Genomic DNA, 16,160 nt, shown 5'->3' on the forward strand with positions numbered 1-16,160 from the left:
TTTGGGACAGAACCAGCTGCTTCACTAAAAGTGAAAATGATTCACTTCAATGAACCTTTACCTGATTTTGAATCATAGACATAAAAACAAGCATGTAACCCAATCATTTGCAGCTCTTCTGTCCTTTTCCATGCATAGGGCTATTTATCATCCTCATTTATAAATAATATTGGTGATAGTCTCAGGTAGCTCAGAATCACGCAATGTTAAAGAGTTTCGTTGTAGCGTTGCAGCGTGGGTTGGATTTCTTATGAAATAACTGCAGAAGACGGATGTGGCAGAACCAACATCCACCCACCATCTAAAACTGGAGGGAACCTCCGTGTTGTCAGTCAGTCCCTCAGAAGATCATCTCCTCCTGTGGAACCTCAAACAGCGACCTGTAACTGGGTGGAGATGCGGGCTTCGCGAACCAGCCGGGGCCCCCCGGCGGTGCTGATGCTGCTGCTGGCTGTGGGCTGCACGGACGGATACAAACCTGTCATCATCGTTCACGGCATTTTCGACGGACCCGAACAGTTTGAGAATCTCTCCATGTTCATTAAGAAGGTGGGACTCCTCAGGTCCTTCAGAATGGATTGAAGTTCAGAGTAGCCCACAAAAACCTTTTAACCTTAATTACTGACAAGGTTACAGTTTGCTATAGCTGATATATTTATCTGTAAAAAGTATGTTATGAATTGCACACTTCATTGCAGCTTTTATATTTATATACATTTATCTCATTTTTCTTTCGTTCATTTTAAGTCTTGATCTCACTTCATTTTTTTTCAATGTCTTCTTTCCAAGCAGCCAGACTTTCTTCCAATCTTTGAAATTGGTCTTGATCCACAATTTTCCAGGGTTTCTGGAGGTCTTCCAAAGCTTTTGGTTGGACTTTGGTTTCTATTTCAATCATATTTATTTCCGAACCTGGACCGTTTATGTTGCATTTGTTCATGCTTTAAAGGGATAGCATAGTGCAGCATCTTTAACATTCAGCTTTACAAATAATCTAATTCAAATGAGATCTTTGGGTTTCTGTTACAGGCAGATTTTCACAACACAATTTATTTTCCTTTAAATAAAATAAAAAATCCCGAAGGTGAAACCAGATTTTAGCTACAACAAAGTAATTCCCAGACAAAATCTTTGCATACAGAAGATGATGAGCTGAAGGATGATGCATCTTTAGGCTCAGGTCAGTTATATGATATAACTTTAGGTGATTGGTAAATGGTTAGTTTGATTTTAGAGATATTTGTTCTCCAATTTATCAATAACTACTGTATTTTTATAGCACATAGCACAATAATAAAATTGACCATTATAATTATCAACTTACCCAGACAAACAGAAATACAGATTAAAAAAATACATAAAACACAACAAAATAACCATGTAATAAAAAATAAAAAATAAAAACTACTTGACTAAAGTGTGCCAATAAGTAGATTTAAGCTGTTTCACAACTATGGGGTTGTGTTTGCTGGGGAGATCACATAAGTAAGACTGCATTACAAAAGTCCAGATGAGAGGTGTTAAAAGCAAGAATAATCTTATCCAGATCCTTTGAATGAAGATAAGACTAGCAATGAGTGTTGGTTGGAAAAATCTGGATTTCATAACATCAGTAATCTTTCTGTCTAACGTCAGAGAGTCATTCAGAACAACACCCAAAATCCTCACAGAAGAGGAACTATGAAGAACCAGGGAACCAAAACATTGATCTAAGGAGAAGATCAAGATTCCCAAACCAAATGACCTCCCTCTTATATTCACTGATGTTCAGAAAGTTCACTTTCACCCTGCCCTTGATTTCCTTAAGGTGGTCCTGGGTTAGTGTCATGGATTACAGCTGCTTAACTCTCTGCCCAGCAGAGAGACCTGAATGTTGTCAGCAAAACTGTGAAAAGGAATGTCCTGCCTCCTAAAGACAAACACAAGACACGCAAAACAAACAGCAAAGGACCCAGTACGGAGCCCTGGGGGACCCCAAAGAGGGTTTACAGAAGAGCAATAAACCGATCTCCAGCTGGTGAGATAGGATTTAAACCATGACCGAACTGGAACATTTCAAGTGTACTCAAATCTTCCTCAAAGTTTTGGCAGAAATAGGGAACAACCAACGGGAAATGAACACCAGGGAATCTGGGTTCATCACTTGAGGTTGTTGATCTGTGTTTTTAAAGCATCAGCTAAACATGTCCATGACAGTAACAGGTAATTGTTTTATATTTAAAGGTTGTAGAACCTGAAGTTGTGAGAGAAAACCTTAACCAGCCCTGAGAGTTTGACTAAAATAAAGCAGCTATGTGTTGCTTTCAGATTACAGGAAAGAAAACTCAATATTGAGGATCGAGGTTCGTTCCCCCAGCAACCAGCTGAAGGACTGTGTTGTAATTTATTCATTTTATGTGTTTGGACACATAAAATAAATGAATTATAATTGGCTTTGCTGTTGTGATTATCTGCTCTGTAAAATATCTTTTTATCAATTCATCTTCATTCTTTTGGTTTCATTGCTCTGTTGGGGTGCTTTGCCCCACAGAGCCTCTGAAATCTGAACTAAAAACCAAGTTGTATGTGTAAAAATTATCTCATTAAACTGAGTTCAGGGTTCAGCATGGTTTTTAAATAGAGAATAAAAAAAATACGATATGTTTAAAAACGTCCTTAAAGTTTTTAATGCATGGTACCAAAGAGGATGTTTCAGACTATATAAGCTGATTTTTATTAATAAGAACTGTTTATGATTCCACAAAATCGCATAGAAATCCTAAAGAAGCCCAGATAGATGCCACAGAACGATGCAATCAAGTTCAGTTTGTAAACTTCATGAAATAAAAACAGTGCACCGTTTTAAAGCTCAACTTTAGATTTTAGATTAGGCGAAAATCAGCAGGGGAATTTGGGCCCCTGATTTCTATTCCTCTGTGATTTTCAATTCCTCACATTGCTTTTATTTTTTTTTAGGGAGAGCAGCTGAAAAACACCAGATGGTTGGTTGATAACACTCGGCTAAAGAGCTGCCAGATTCATCTGTAGTTATAGTTTTACTAACCCATATATTTTTGATCAAAAGGGCGTATTTCTATAATTCATTCATTTTCTTTTACTGATTTGCATCCAGGTGCATCCAGGTACTGAGGTGCCTATCATTAGTCTGTACAACTACAAATGCAGTCTGAAGCCATTGTGGGTGCAGGTCCAAGACTTCAGGAAAGCCATCGAGGACACCATGAAAAGGTTTCCTGAGGGAGTCCATCTTCTATGTTTCTCACAAGGTGATCAAACACAAAAGTGTATCAAAGTGCAGAACAAGTAGCCTACACATGGTATGAGCTAAAAGCTGACAAAAACCATTTAGGTTTTTAGCATTTTCATTAGATTACCTATGAAATCATGTTTGCCCCCCATTCAACCCACCGATTCTGCTTAGAATAAACGAGTATAGACAATCAATGGATGAATGACTGGATTAGATGCTAAAATTCAAATTTTTCGTTCACTTCAGGTTTGACTGAACAATGAAGCCCAAAGAATGCCAAACTCAAGGCTACAAAGTATTTGTTCCTCAGAAAGTCAAAGCGATAACACCTTTCTACCTCCTCAGCCATTGATTTCAGTTGCTCACATGGACTGAGTTAAGCAACTTGCTTCAAAAGTGCTCGATTCAAGTGTTGTTTTCAGATCAAACACTTAGGATTAATAGTTTTATGGGTCACAATATCCCACTATTTAATATGCATTTTCTGTCTAGTGTTTCATTCCCTCCTCCCTCTTTATGTAGTATGCAGGGATCTGTTCCATTGACACTGGGAAGTCATTATTTCTGATTTTGTAGCAATCCCTCAGAACCAAAAACACACGGAGAGCTTCGACGGGTGCAGTAGTCACAAAGATGAAGCACATCCTCCTCTTCCTCTAGTCTGCAGGATAATTCAGCCTCAAGTACTGACTGACAGGAGACTAGCAAAACTTTTTTACCTTCTTCCTTTCCGGTTTTTTGAAGTCACAGCTCGTTACGAACTAGGCTACAGCATCCTCTGCTGGACATTACTGGTAACAACATAGAATCAGCTTATAAACATAGAATGGGCATTTACACTCCCACCAAATCGTGCTTGATGAGAACTCGTTAACACCGATTCATGCACGATTTTTGAAGTAGCGAACAAACCAAATGCAGTTAACGTCACACATTAATTTTCAGGAATAGAACATCCGATGTGAGAGTAATAAACAATGTCAGTTAGTTACTTTCTAAAAGAACTACACGTTTTTGAACAGGTCGCTCAATTATGTGAGGTTTGTGTGTTGTACCCTGCCTCTTTGTTAGAGTTCGATCACCAACTTGAAGCTTAACTCTGCGCACCAAACCATAATCTTCTTGTGGCGCTTCAACAACTCGACCCAGCTGCCAATGACTTCTGGGAAGCATTTCATCCTTTACGATGACAATGTCATTGATCTCGAGATTCCGACAGGGCAGGTGCCATTTTTGTCTTGTAGATATGTTTAGAAGGTACTCCACTTTCCACCTACTCCAAAATTGTTCAGCTAGATATTGCACTCTGCGCCATCTCTTTCTTGCATACAAGTCCTCCTTCACAAACTTTCCAGGGGGAGGCAGTGCAACTTTTGATTTCATTAAGATGAGGTGATTTAGGGTAATTAATTCCAACAATGCTTAGTGGTCGGCTGTTGATTATAGACATCGCTTCATAAAACAGTGTTCTCAGAGAAGCATCGTCTAGCCTGCCTTGTGATTGAGCAATGGTGGTGTTGAGAATGTTGCGAATGGTTCGAATCTGTCGTTCCCAAACCCCTTCAGCATGGCTAGCAGACGGGGCATTAAATACGAATTCACACTGCTTATCTGCAAAAAACGCCTCCAGGGCATTTGTGTCACATTCTTTGAGAGCCTCCTTCAGCTCATTTTTAGCCCTGATGAAATTTGTACCTTGATCACAGAACACCTTACAGATAGCTCCTCTTAAGCTGATAAAGCATCTGAGGGCGTTGATGAAAGAGTCTGTGGAGAGGTTCTCTAACATTTCAATGTGGACTGCGCGTGAAGAGAGGCAAGTAAAGAGGAGTCCATACCTTTTTTGCTCTTTGCGGCCTTGCTTTATTATGAATGGCCCAAAACAGTCCATCCCACAGTAAATGAAAGGATCTGAGACTTCAACTCGTTCCTTTGGTAGCTCAGCCATGCGTTGTTCTTCTGTAGGCCGCCGAAGTTTTCGACACTGCATGCATCTGCCTATTAGCTTTGCGACGTCCTTGCTCCCACCAATCACCCAAAACCCATTTGCTCTGATTTCCATGAGCATCTGGCTTCTGCCTTGATGGCAAATCTTTGAATGAAAGTGAGACAAGATCAGCATTGTGATGTGATGGTCCTTTGGGAGAATAATAGGGTGTTTAAATACATGGCAGAGTGTTGATTTTTTTAGTCTTCCACCAACCCGAAGAAGTCCCTGATCCACAATGGGATCCAGTTGAAAGAGGGAACTGGAGCTTGGGAGGCTACCCTTTGCCTTCAACACTATCAGCTCTTGAGGAAAGGCTTGCTGCTGCAGGAGTTTTAGTACTATGTCAGCAGCTCCTTTGCGTTCATCCGCTGTTACAACATTGCCATATTTGGTTTTCTTTGTCAGTCTTTTTATTCTTGCAACCACTTTAAGGAGCATTGACCAGCTAGAAAACCTTTCGAATCGACTGAGGATGATGTCTTGTTCGCTTGTTTGAGTTGTCAAGATTTTGACTGATTTAACTTCTGGATCTCCTACCAGCAGCTCAGCTGATGGGGTAGCTGAATAGGAAATCTCTTGTTCCCAAAGAAACTTTGGGCCAGACAACCAGCACGTTGTCATGATCTCTGATGCACGAAGGCCTCTAGAGGCATGGTCCGCCGGATTCTGAGCTGTGTCAATGTAGTGCCACTGTTTGGTATCTGTTGTTTCCCTAATCAGCTGTACACGATTTGCAACAAAGACGTGGAATCTTTGTGCTTCATTGTTGATATATGCCAAGACTACCTGGGAGTCTGTCCAAAAGAACTTCTCATCAATGTTCATCTCAAGTTTTGATTTTAGCATGACACTCATTTTAGCGGAGATGACTGCAACTGATAGTTCCAGTCGTGGGATGCTTGTAACTTTGGTAGGTGCGACTCTAGCTTTAGCCATAACCAGACTACAGTGTAATTTTTTGTCATTACTTTTGAACCTAATGTAGGAGCATGCCCCGTAGCCAATGTTACTGGCATCAGAGAAGTGATGCAGTTCCACTTTAACAATGTTCTTTAGTTCTGGTGGATGGTAACATCTGGGTACGACAACTGATTTGAGCTTTTCCAAACCATTTTTCCAGTCCTCCCACCTTGAGCACAGATTGTCAGGGATGGGATCATCCCATCCAGTCCCTCTACGGCAGAGCTCCTGTACTATACTTTTGCCACTTAAAGTGAAAGGAGCTACAAACCCTAGTGGGTCATACAAGGATGAAATCACTGATAGTATGCCCCGACGAGTAGGAGGCTGGTTCTTTGTGTTTACATTGAAATTGAAAGTGTCATTTTTGATTGACCACTGGAATCCAAGCACATGACCTTCATATATAGTATCAGGTTTGAGGTTGAGTGGCTCTTTCTGAGGGTGCAAGATGAGACAAAGCATCACTTTGGTTAGAATTGAACTTGTGCAGACGTAAACCTCCACGTTTGCAAAGGGCTTGTGTTTCAGTGATGAGCTCTTGAGCCTCTTTGACTGATGGGACACTTATCAGCCCATCATCTACGTAAAAGCTCCTTTCCACAAAGTCTGAGTCAGATCTGTGCTGTTGGGCTAAGTACTTAAGGCCAAAATTAGCACATCCAGGAGAAGATCCAGCACCAAACAAATGTACAGCCATCCTGTACTCTTTGGGCTCTGTGTCTAATTGTCCATCCGGCCACCATAGAAATCGTGAGTAGTTACGCATCTCGGGGCAAACGAAGAACTGATGGAACATTCTTTTGATGTCACAGGTGATAGCCACATTCTCCCTTCTGAAACAACAGAGCACTCCCACCAATGAGTTAATCATATCAGGTCCTGTGAGAAGAGTATCGTTCAGTGAGACACCGAGAAACTTGGCAGAACAATCAAAGACAACTCTTAACTTTGTTGGCTTTTTGGGGTGGTACACCCCATGATGTGGTATGTACCATGCAATCTCATTAGTCACAGGCTGGGCTAGTTCTGCATCACCACTGCTGATAATGTCTCTCATAAAGGCACTGTAATGCTCATGATACTGTTTGTCAGCCTTTAGCTTTTTCTTTAGGTGTTGCTGTTGAACAGTAGCTAGCCTCTTATTGTTGGCAAGGGCTGGTGGCTTATTATCCTTGAAAGGAAGGGGCATCTGGTAGTGTCCATCGTCTCTTTGCTTTATTGTGTCACTGAGGAGCTGTAAAAAATAAACATCATCCTGAGATACGTACTTATCTTCATAGTTTCTCTCATTGAAGTCTAACTCTAAGACCTTTAACACATCAGCAGCTGAGGGAGTGGGCATTTCTTTAACTATTATTTGGTGCACATAACTCTGATTTCCCCCTCTGTCTAAGTGGGGATTGCCAGACCCAATGATGCTCCAACCGAGTATGGTTCTTTGTGCAAAGGGCTCGGTCAGTTGTCCTGTAACAACTTCTAGGGGAGCTAGTGCTGATGGACAGTCATACCCGATTAGCAACCCCACTTCACAATCTTGTAGTGGCTGTAACTGGTTGGCTATACTTTTCAGGTGTGGCCACTGCAGTTTCTCTAGTTGGAATATGGGACTTGTCAACTGGGATAAAGTCACGAGAGTAGGCTTGCTTTATTTTGACATGGGTGTCAGAGTTGAAGCTGCGCACCTGCAGGTTGCTAGCAAGTTTACTTGCCACAACTGTCTCAGCAGAGGTCATTGTGCTAAGCTTTAACTGCACTGGTTGATTATCGACATTCAACTCGGACGCTAAATCTCCTAAAATAAAGGAAGAGTCACTCTGGGTGAAATATGTGAGTATTTCTTTCTTTGGTTCAGATGCAGCTGACACAAAAACTGGTACGATGTTGGATGTGGCAGATGTCTTTCTTGTGAGTAGATGGGTCATGACTTTATGCTCTTCCTTGTTTGCACTCTCAGCTGGGGAACTAAAGTCCTCAGTTCTCCTTTTTTCTGGTTCCTTTGCTCTGTATGTGTGCAGACAGGTAGGGTGACGTCGACCGCACTCACTGCAGGAGTGACGTCCTTTGCATTCTTTAGATACATGGCCTTTTCTCAAACATCCAAAGCAGAGGTAATTTTCACGAATGAAAACTTTCCTTTGATCAATGGGTTTTGCTGCAAAGGTGGAACACTTGGTTATGCCATGTGATTCTTCCTTGCAAAACAAACAAGGGGGTTTAGGTTTAGGAATGACCGCTATAGGTAAGGGAGACTTTTTCTGGACAATTGTGCTAAGTGCTTTAGCTCTTTTAATGTGTCTCTCCTCTGTTTTTTCACTCATGAGGAACGGTGAGGCAACAGGGTTACATGCAACTTTAGCTTCCTTTTGAATGAACTGCGTGAAGTGAGCAAAGCTGGGATACTCCTGGTGTTTGTCTAACTCCTCCACAACAATGCGACTCCATCTCTGTGTTATCCAATTAGGCAGTTTTTTGAGAAGCTTGTGATTTTCCTCACAATCATTGAGGATATCCAGACCTTTGACTTGGGAAATAGCCTCTGCACAACCTTGGAGAAAGTCTGCAAACTCCCTCAGTGCTAGGGGGTCATTAGCAGGTATCTTGGGCCATTTTGCAAGTTTGGTTCTAAAGGCTCTTTGGACAATAAATAGGCTACCATACCTTTAAATAATAAAGGGAACACTCAAATAACATCGTAGATCTGAATGAATGAAATATTCTCATTGAATACTTTGTTCTGTACAAAGTTGAATGTGCTGACAACAAAATCACACAAAAATCATCAATGGAAATCAAATTTATGAACCAATGGAGGCCTGGATTTGGAGTCACACACAAAATTAAAGTGGAAAAACACACTAGAGGCTGATCCATCTTTGATGTAATGTCCTTAAAACAAGTCAAAATGAGGCTCAGTATTGTGTGTGACCTCCACGTGTCTGTATGACCTCCCTACAACACCTGGACATGCTCCTGATGAGACGGCAGATGGTCTCCTGAGGGATCTCCTCCCTGACCTGGACTAAAGCATCCACCAACTCCTGGACAGTCTGTGATGCAACGTGACGTTGGCGGATGGAGCGAGTCATGATGTTCCAGATGTGCTCAATCGGATTCAGGTCTGGGGAACGGGCGGGCCAGTCCATAGCTTCAATGTCTTCATCTTGCAGGAACTGCTGACACACTCCAGCCACATGAGGTCTAGCATTGTCCTGCATTAGGAGGAACCCAGGGCCAACTGCACCAGCATATGGTCTCACAAGGGGTCTGAAGATCTCATCTCGGTACCTAATGGCAGTCATGCTACCTCTGGCAAACTCATGGAAAGAAATGCCACCCCACACCATTACTGACCCACTGCCAAACCGGTCATGCTGAAGGATGTTGCAGGCAGCAGATCGCTCTCCACGGTGTCTCCAGACTCCGTCACGTCTGTCACAGGTGCTCAGTGTGAACCTGCTTTCATCTGTGAAGAGCACAGGGCACCAGTGGCAAGTTTACCAATCCTGGTGTTCTTTGGCAAATGCCAAGCGTCCTGCACGGTGTTGGGCTGTGAGCACAACCCCCATTTGTGGATGTCAGGCCCTCATACCATCCTCATGGAGTCGGTTTCTAACCGTTTGTGCAGACAGATGCACATTTGTGGCCTGCTGGAGGTCATTTTGCAGGGCTCTGGCAGTACTCCTCCTGTTCCTCCTTGCACAAAGGCGGAGGTGGCGGTCCTGCTGCTGGGTTGTTGCCCTCCTACGGCCTCCTCCACGACTCCTGGTGTACTGGCCTGTCTCCTGGTAGCACCTCCAGGTTCTGGACACTACGCCGACAGACACAGCAAACCTTCTTGCCACAGCTGGCATTGATGTGCCATCCTGGATGAGCTGCACTACCTGAGCCACTTGTGTGGGTTTCATGAGTCTGTCTCATGCTACCACGAGTGTGAAAGCACCACCAACATTCAAAAGTGACCAAAACATCAGCCACAAAGCAACAGCATGTGAAATTGATTGTCAGTCAGTGTTGCTTCCTAAGTGGACAGTTTGATTTCACAGACATTTGATTTACTTGGAGTTACATTGTGTTGTTCAAGTGTTCCCTTTATTTTTTTGAGCAGTGTATATGTCTATAACTTTAAAGTTCCTCTCTTAGGTTTAGGGTGAATTACTTTTATTTGCCAGTGTAATTTATGCACTAATCATACTCTATAGAAACAACTCAAAGAGAAAAAAACAGTTGCGGATCATGCCTTGTCATAGAGATATTGCATTTATGTTTATGTGCAGGTCTATGTATGGAACTATGCCCTTTCCCAAACTTCCATGGATTACCATGAATTTTATGGTAAAAACAGGATAAATATGTCTTTTCTCATGTTTAAACATAAAACACCCCAAAACATTTACAAACACAAATCTACGAAATTTATATTATCCGATGTCTTCACATTCAGCAGCAGAGAGGGATTAGAGTTAGACCAGTTATCCCGGTCTCAGATTTCAGAACAAAGTACACCTGATTAGTCCGGCCCAGAACTGACCACCTCATTTAAAGAATATATACCTATCTATTTCGTATGGTTCAGGTTAAACGATTTTGGTTACCCGACATTTGGAAACTCAGTGGTTCCATGTTTCAGAACAACTACCCCAGAAACCAGTTCCTGTTTCTCTCCCGGTGGCTGTGCAGTAGAGTCAGAACACCGGAAGAGTTGACTGAACCAGGTGAAAGCTCTGTCTAGCCACCTCTGCCATAAATTAAATAATTGCTCAAAAATTCTTGGAGGCTAAGGCGTTAAACTCAATGAGAGTATCTGACTGGTCCAATTTTTATCATGAAGTGAACAAGTCCTCTTGAACACTTTCAGTTTTCTGTAACTGGACAGCCCTCTGTGGCTGTAGATTAGATAATCTCAGCAGCCGTTTCTGGACAATAAAATTTGCTGCTGTAGGTTTAGATTTTAATATTTAAACTAGCTAGACTTCTTTTATTGCTTTATATATCTAAACTGACTATCAAATATCTAAAAGACTGGATTGTCTGAAATCACCCCTCACTTCTGAAACCCCCTAAAAAGTCAGTTACACTATATAGTTAAGACCAAAAATATCCATTTTTGAGCTAGCAACAAACATCTGTATAAAACATTATAAGCTTATGAAATACGACAGTAAATGTAACACAACAGAATATAAAAACATTTTCTGTGAGCTGTTTCTGTGCAAACAGCCTACCGAAAAATCCTCAGTTAGGCATCAGTCACTGAAAAATGTCCATTTGGGACAGAATAAAGGCGAGAATCAGGGACAGTTTAGTCTCTATGAAGAGAGTCAGGATACCCCCTGAGGATTTGAACGGTGTAGAGGTAGGACCAGCATCTCCTGTTTGTTGCTGTTAAATCTGTAACACCAGTCGATCAACCTCATCCTGGTAGACTGATAACACAGTAGTGATTCCAATGATCTACTAAACTGACGTTTGCCTAATTTTGTCCATTTTCATTATTTAAGGTGGTCTAATCTGTCGAGCAGTTCTATCCACGTCTCCCAATCACAACGTGCACACGTTCATTTCCCTGTCATCACCACTGGCTGGACAGTACGGAGGTTAGATGTTTCCTACAGCGTTTGGTTGTCCAGCTTTTCTCTTCTTCACACAACTTCTATTGTTTAAAGGATACTGAAGATAAGGCTGACAGACATGGTCTTTATTCACAGACACAGATTACCTGAAGTGGGTGTTTCCTGACTGTGCGAAGAAGGCGGTTCATGTTTTCTGCTACAACAAATGGGGGCAGAAATGCTCTATTTGTGACTACTGGAACGGTGGGCTGTGAGCAGAAACACTACGTGACCTTCTCAGTAACCAGACCACAAAACAAAGACTGTGGTTTCTCTCTGTGCAGACCCTCACCATAGAGCAGGCTACCTGAGGAGTAACACCTTTCTGCCTCTGGTCAATGGTGAAAAACCTCACAAGTTCATTAAAGGTAGTAAAACTAGCTTTCTTCATGGCACCTTTGGTCTTTATTTATTTAGTTATTTATTTAATCACATCCTGTCCTCACAACGTTGGCAGTCTAGTAGACCTAGCTGCCTTACAGTGTCTGCGCAGGTTTGCTCAACAAAAATGGGAGAATGGAATAAAACCCCTATAGTATAATTGACTTTATTTAATTAAAGCCGTGGTCCATCTACATTCTGACCCTCGCCTGCGGTCATGAGTTATGGATCATGACCCAAAGAACGAGATCCCAGGTACAAGCGGCCAAAATGAACTCAGCATCAAAAGGAGCTAGTTGAGGTGGTTCGAGCACATCCCATTGGAAGGAGACCCCAGAGAAGACTCAGGACTTGCTGGGTCTGGCCTGGGAACACCTCCAGAATGAGCTGGGAAATGCTGCTGGTGAGAAAAATGTCTGGGTTTCACTCCTGGACCCGTTGTCCCCAGAAAATGATGGATGGACTAATTAAAACCACAATTAACCACATCTGGCTCAGGCAACAGAGTGGAATGGATCCAACAATTATAAAGAGACAGCAATGACATGGGAGAGGAAGGAAAGAGATGGCAGGAAGAACCAGGGAGGTGACAACACCTCCAAACAAGGATTACATGCACAGACACACAAGCACACAACCATGAATAATAAAATGATAGTTAAATAAGCAAGAACATATATCTAAAAAACATATCTGTTGCTGGTACATCCATGATGGTAGCAGTTGATCCTCAGTTTCTTAGCAGCTGAATGCCTCTTGTGTGTTCATCATGGCTAATTACTATTAGCCAGACAGTGACTGTAAAATGCTAGACGCTCTAAGCCACCATAGCTTTTAGCCATTAGGACCATCATCTTAATTTCCCATATGTGACACAGGAATGCAGCCTTGTGCAAACATAGATGCCCAAAAATTTGGCGTTTCCAAACTGTGGTGGAATAGTTGGACTGAGGTGAATATTGAAGTTAATTTGAAGAGCTATTCATTTGTTCATTTAATGGATTATTGAGAGATGGGTGAGAACTTGTATATAAATATTATTGTCGTTAAAAGAGGGAAATCTTCTATTTTGAGGAAACGTAACACTTTATCAACACATCATCAACATAGAGGTTGATTATTTCAGTCGAACCACCTGTTTAACTCTGGTGGTATTTGCTCTTTATATGAAACAAAACTTTCATCTTATCCGTACATCTATTTCCTCAGATTGGAGAGAAAATGTCCTTCGGATCAAGAAGATGGTGCTGATTGGAGGTCCAGATGATGGCGTCATCACTCCATGGCAATCCAGGTTTTAAGATCTTCCCAAATGTTTTACATACATATCTCATTACCTGGTAAATGCCATCTCACCGACAAAAGGAAGCTGTCATGATGGCTACCCAGGAGGAATGGCCTACTTTGGTTGTAATTTACTTAAATGATGTCTTGTGCCTCAGAGAGCATTATAAGTGTTAGTTAAAGCTTGATGGAAGACACATTTTGTGTTTGCATGAACACATAAAAATAACCTTTACCTCAATAGCGCTTTAACAACAAAATACAGAAACAGTTACTCACAGCATTGTTTCATACAATAAGTTTCTACCAAAATAGGTCCAGGGGTTTCAGAACATTTTAACCAGCAATACTTGGTTCCTCTTTTCTGCACAGCCACTACGGGTCCTATGATACCAAGGAAGATGTTGTGGAAATGAGAAACCAGGAGGTAGGTGGCAAACAGTTGTTTTTTTCTGCAACCAGTTGATGATTCTTTAATCTCGTTCAACTAAAATCAGTCACTGTCATAAGAAAACCTGATCATAGTGTAAAATACCCCCTTCTGAGGGTAGGAATCTGAAATTTATGAAGATTATGAGCTGGTGGGTCACTTTTGTCATGTTCCTGGGGGCTAAAACTAGACTTTCCGTTGGTCTGTGTTGCACCGCGTTAGAGAATGACTTCCTTTGTTCGTTTGGAAAATTTTAATAAAAATGAACATCATGTGGTAAACCTGTCAGTTTAGTAAGTGAGTAAATTTCGTTTTGAGCCTTTTACAGACAAAACCATCACAAAGCGCTCTACAAAAACCATTAAAATAACTATTAAAATGAAGTGCAAAGGTAAAAAAGCTAAAATTACACACAATGAACAGAAAGCCTGTTTAAACAGGACGCATTTTAAGAGTCCGTAGAGTAAACCAAACGTAGCTGTAGAGGTAGACTGGTCCACAGCCTTGGTGCCGTGGAACATTCTGAGACTCTGGACGAAGAACAAGACTGAACGTTTACATGTGGGTCAAAGCCCAGAGAAGGGTTGAATATTACACAAATATTTCCAATGCTGGACCTAGAAGTTGAACAAAAAGAAGCAAGAGCCTGAATTGATTTTTTGATATAGTTCAGGAGGATCTATAATCATGGTCTCGGTCTTTTTGGAGTTCAAACAAGGTAATTGCTGTAAAGCCGGTCGCTAATCTGAGGTAAACAGTGGACTAGGGTGTTCAGCCTATCCAGCTGATGAGGCTTAAAAGAAATATACCGCTAAATATCATCTGATGTCATTAAAACATTCAATGATGCCAGCTAAAAAGAGCATGTAAAAAGGAAATAATAATGGACCCAGAACCGACCACAAATTGTTTGCCATAACAGAAAAAGAAGAAAACCAATCTAGTGCAGAACCAGAGATACCAGCTAAAAACTGTAAAATTCAGTAAAATGTCATGGTAAGGCTGCATTGAGATTAAGTACCATTATTATGGAACATGTCCCTGCATCAGAAGCCTTTAAAAGAGAGAAGTGCAGTTTTTAAAGCGAGTCTATATGTAGTAGAGTTCAACAACTCCACAACAAACACTTCGGTATATTTTGTTAAAGCCTGTCAGGCTGCTTGTTGTTTCACATTTATCTCATCAACAGCTTAGGAAATGTGTTTCTGTCTTCTCTGCTTTTGACAGTTTTACAAGAACGACACGTTTGGCCTGAAGACGCTGGATGCTCGCGGCGACGTGTCAGTGTGTGTTCAGTCCGGAGTGGAGCACACACACTGGCACTCCAACTTCACCGTGTTCACCAACTGCATAGAGAAGTGGCTCATATGAAACCGAGTCAGCCTCAAAAAAGATGTTGGTTGAAGGTGCTATTCATCCCAAGATGATTTCAAACACATCAGCTTTAAATACTGTTAGTACTAAAAGAGAAATTATGAGATTACAAAAGGCTCAGCATAGAGAATAAGGTGACATCAAGTGGTAAAACTGAAGATTATAACCAAATAAATTATCTTCCTTCTTGCGCCGTCGCGCATTCTTCAAAGAAACACTTCAGACTTCCTAAATTAAAGAGTTTAAAATATAAAAGGGAAGTAGCATTTTAGTTTATTTAGCATCCATATTTTTGTGAGTAAACTTGTAATCTTACTTTTTAACATCAGTGGTTAAACTCACATCTCTGTTTTTGCTTTATTCTGGGCTAAAACAGCCACTGTCCATGAACAAAACACGATGGCAAAGTTTCTATGGGAGAATTAAAACCCCAAAAATCAAGAGTTTACAATTTCAAGTTAAGAGCATAATTTCCCCATAAATTTCAAGAAGCTTCATTCGTAATAAAGAAATAACTGAAAACCCGGTTTGGGAGTTTACCAGCGAACTGCTGTCCTCTGGTGGACGTTTGTGGTACTTCAGCTGATGCAAATGATTTGTTTCTATCTGGGTTTTAAGGGACCTGTATTATTTACATGATCATTGATATTCAACGTTGGTCTGTTTCTCTATGCTTTCACCATATTTTAAATGTTTCAGATCTTCAAAAAATTGTGATTTTTACACTTCAGTTTCTTTTGTTCCTTTATTTTACAACTTTAATAAATCCCAATGATAAATCTCTGATGCATGGTTTCTGCTTTTTATCGACGTTTGCATAATATAGGCTGTGAAGGTTTATTGTTACACGGCAATAAAAAGTTAAATCTTTTTAATAAT

At 41.1% G+C, this 16,160-nt stretch overlaps 1 protein-coding gene across 1 annotated transcript; it reads left to right on the top strand.

Moving 5' to 3' along the window:
* Positions 1 to 313: 313 nt before the first annotated feature.
* On the top strand, positions 314 to 16,065 carry LOC124865914 (lysosomal thioesterase PPT2-like). Its single transcript, XM_047361427.1, has 8 exons — positions 314 to 549; positions 3,113 to 3,266; positions 11,702 to 11,797; positions 11,909 to 12,016; positions 12,097 to 12,180; positions 13,403 to 13,487; positions 13,850 to 13,904; positions 15,135 to 16,065. The coding sequence occupies exons 1-8, from the start codon at positions 397 to 399 to the stop codon at positions 15,276 to 15,278; spliced, it is 879 nt and encodes a 292-aa protein (XP_047217383.1). The 5' UTR covers positions 314 to 396; the 3' UTR covers positions 15,279 to 16,065.
* The last annotated feature ends 95 nt before the right edge of the window (positions 16,066 to 16,160 follow it).

Source organism: Girardinichthys multiradiatus, chromosome 3 (genome assembly GCF_021462225.1).
Source record: "Girardinichthys multiradiatus isolate DD_20200921_A chromosome 3, DD_fGirMul_XY1, whole genome shotgun sequence".
Classification (NCBI taxonomy): Eukaryota; Metazoa; Chordata; class Actinopteri; order Cyprinodontiformes; family Goodeidae; genus Girardinichthys; species Girardinichthys multiradiatus.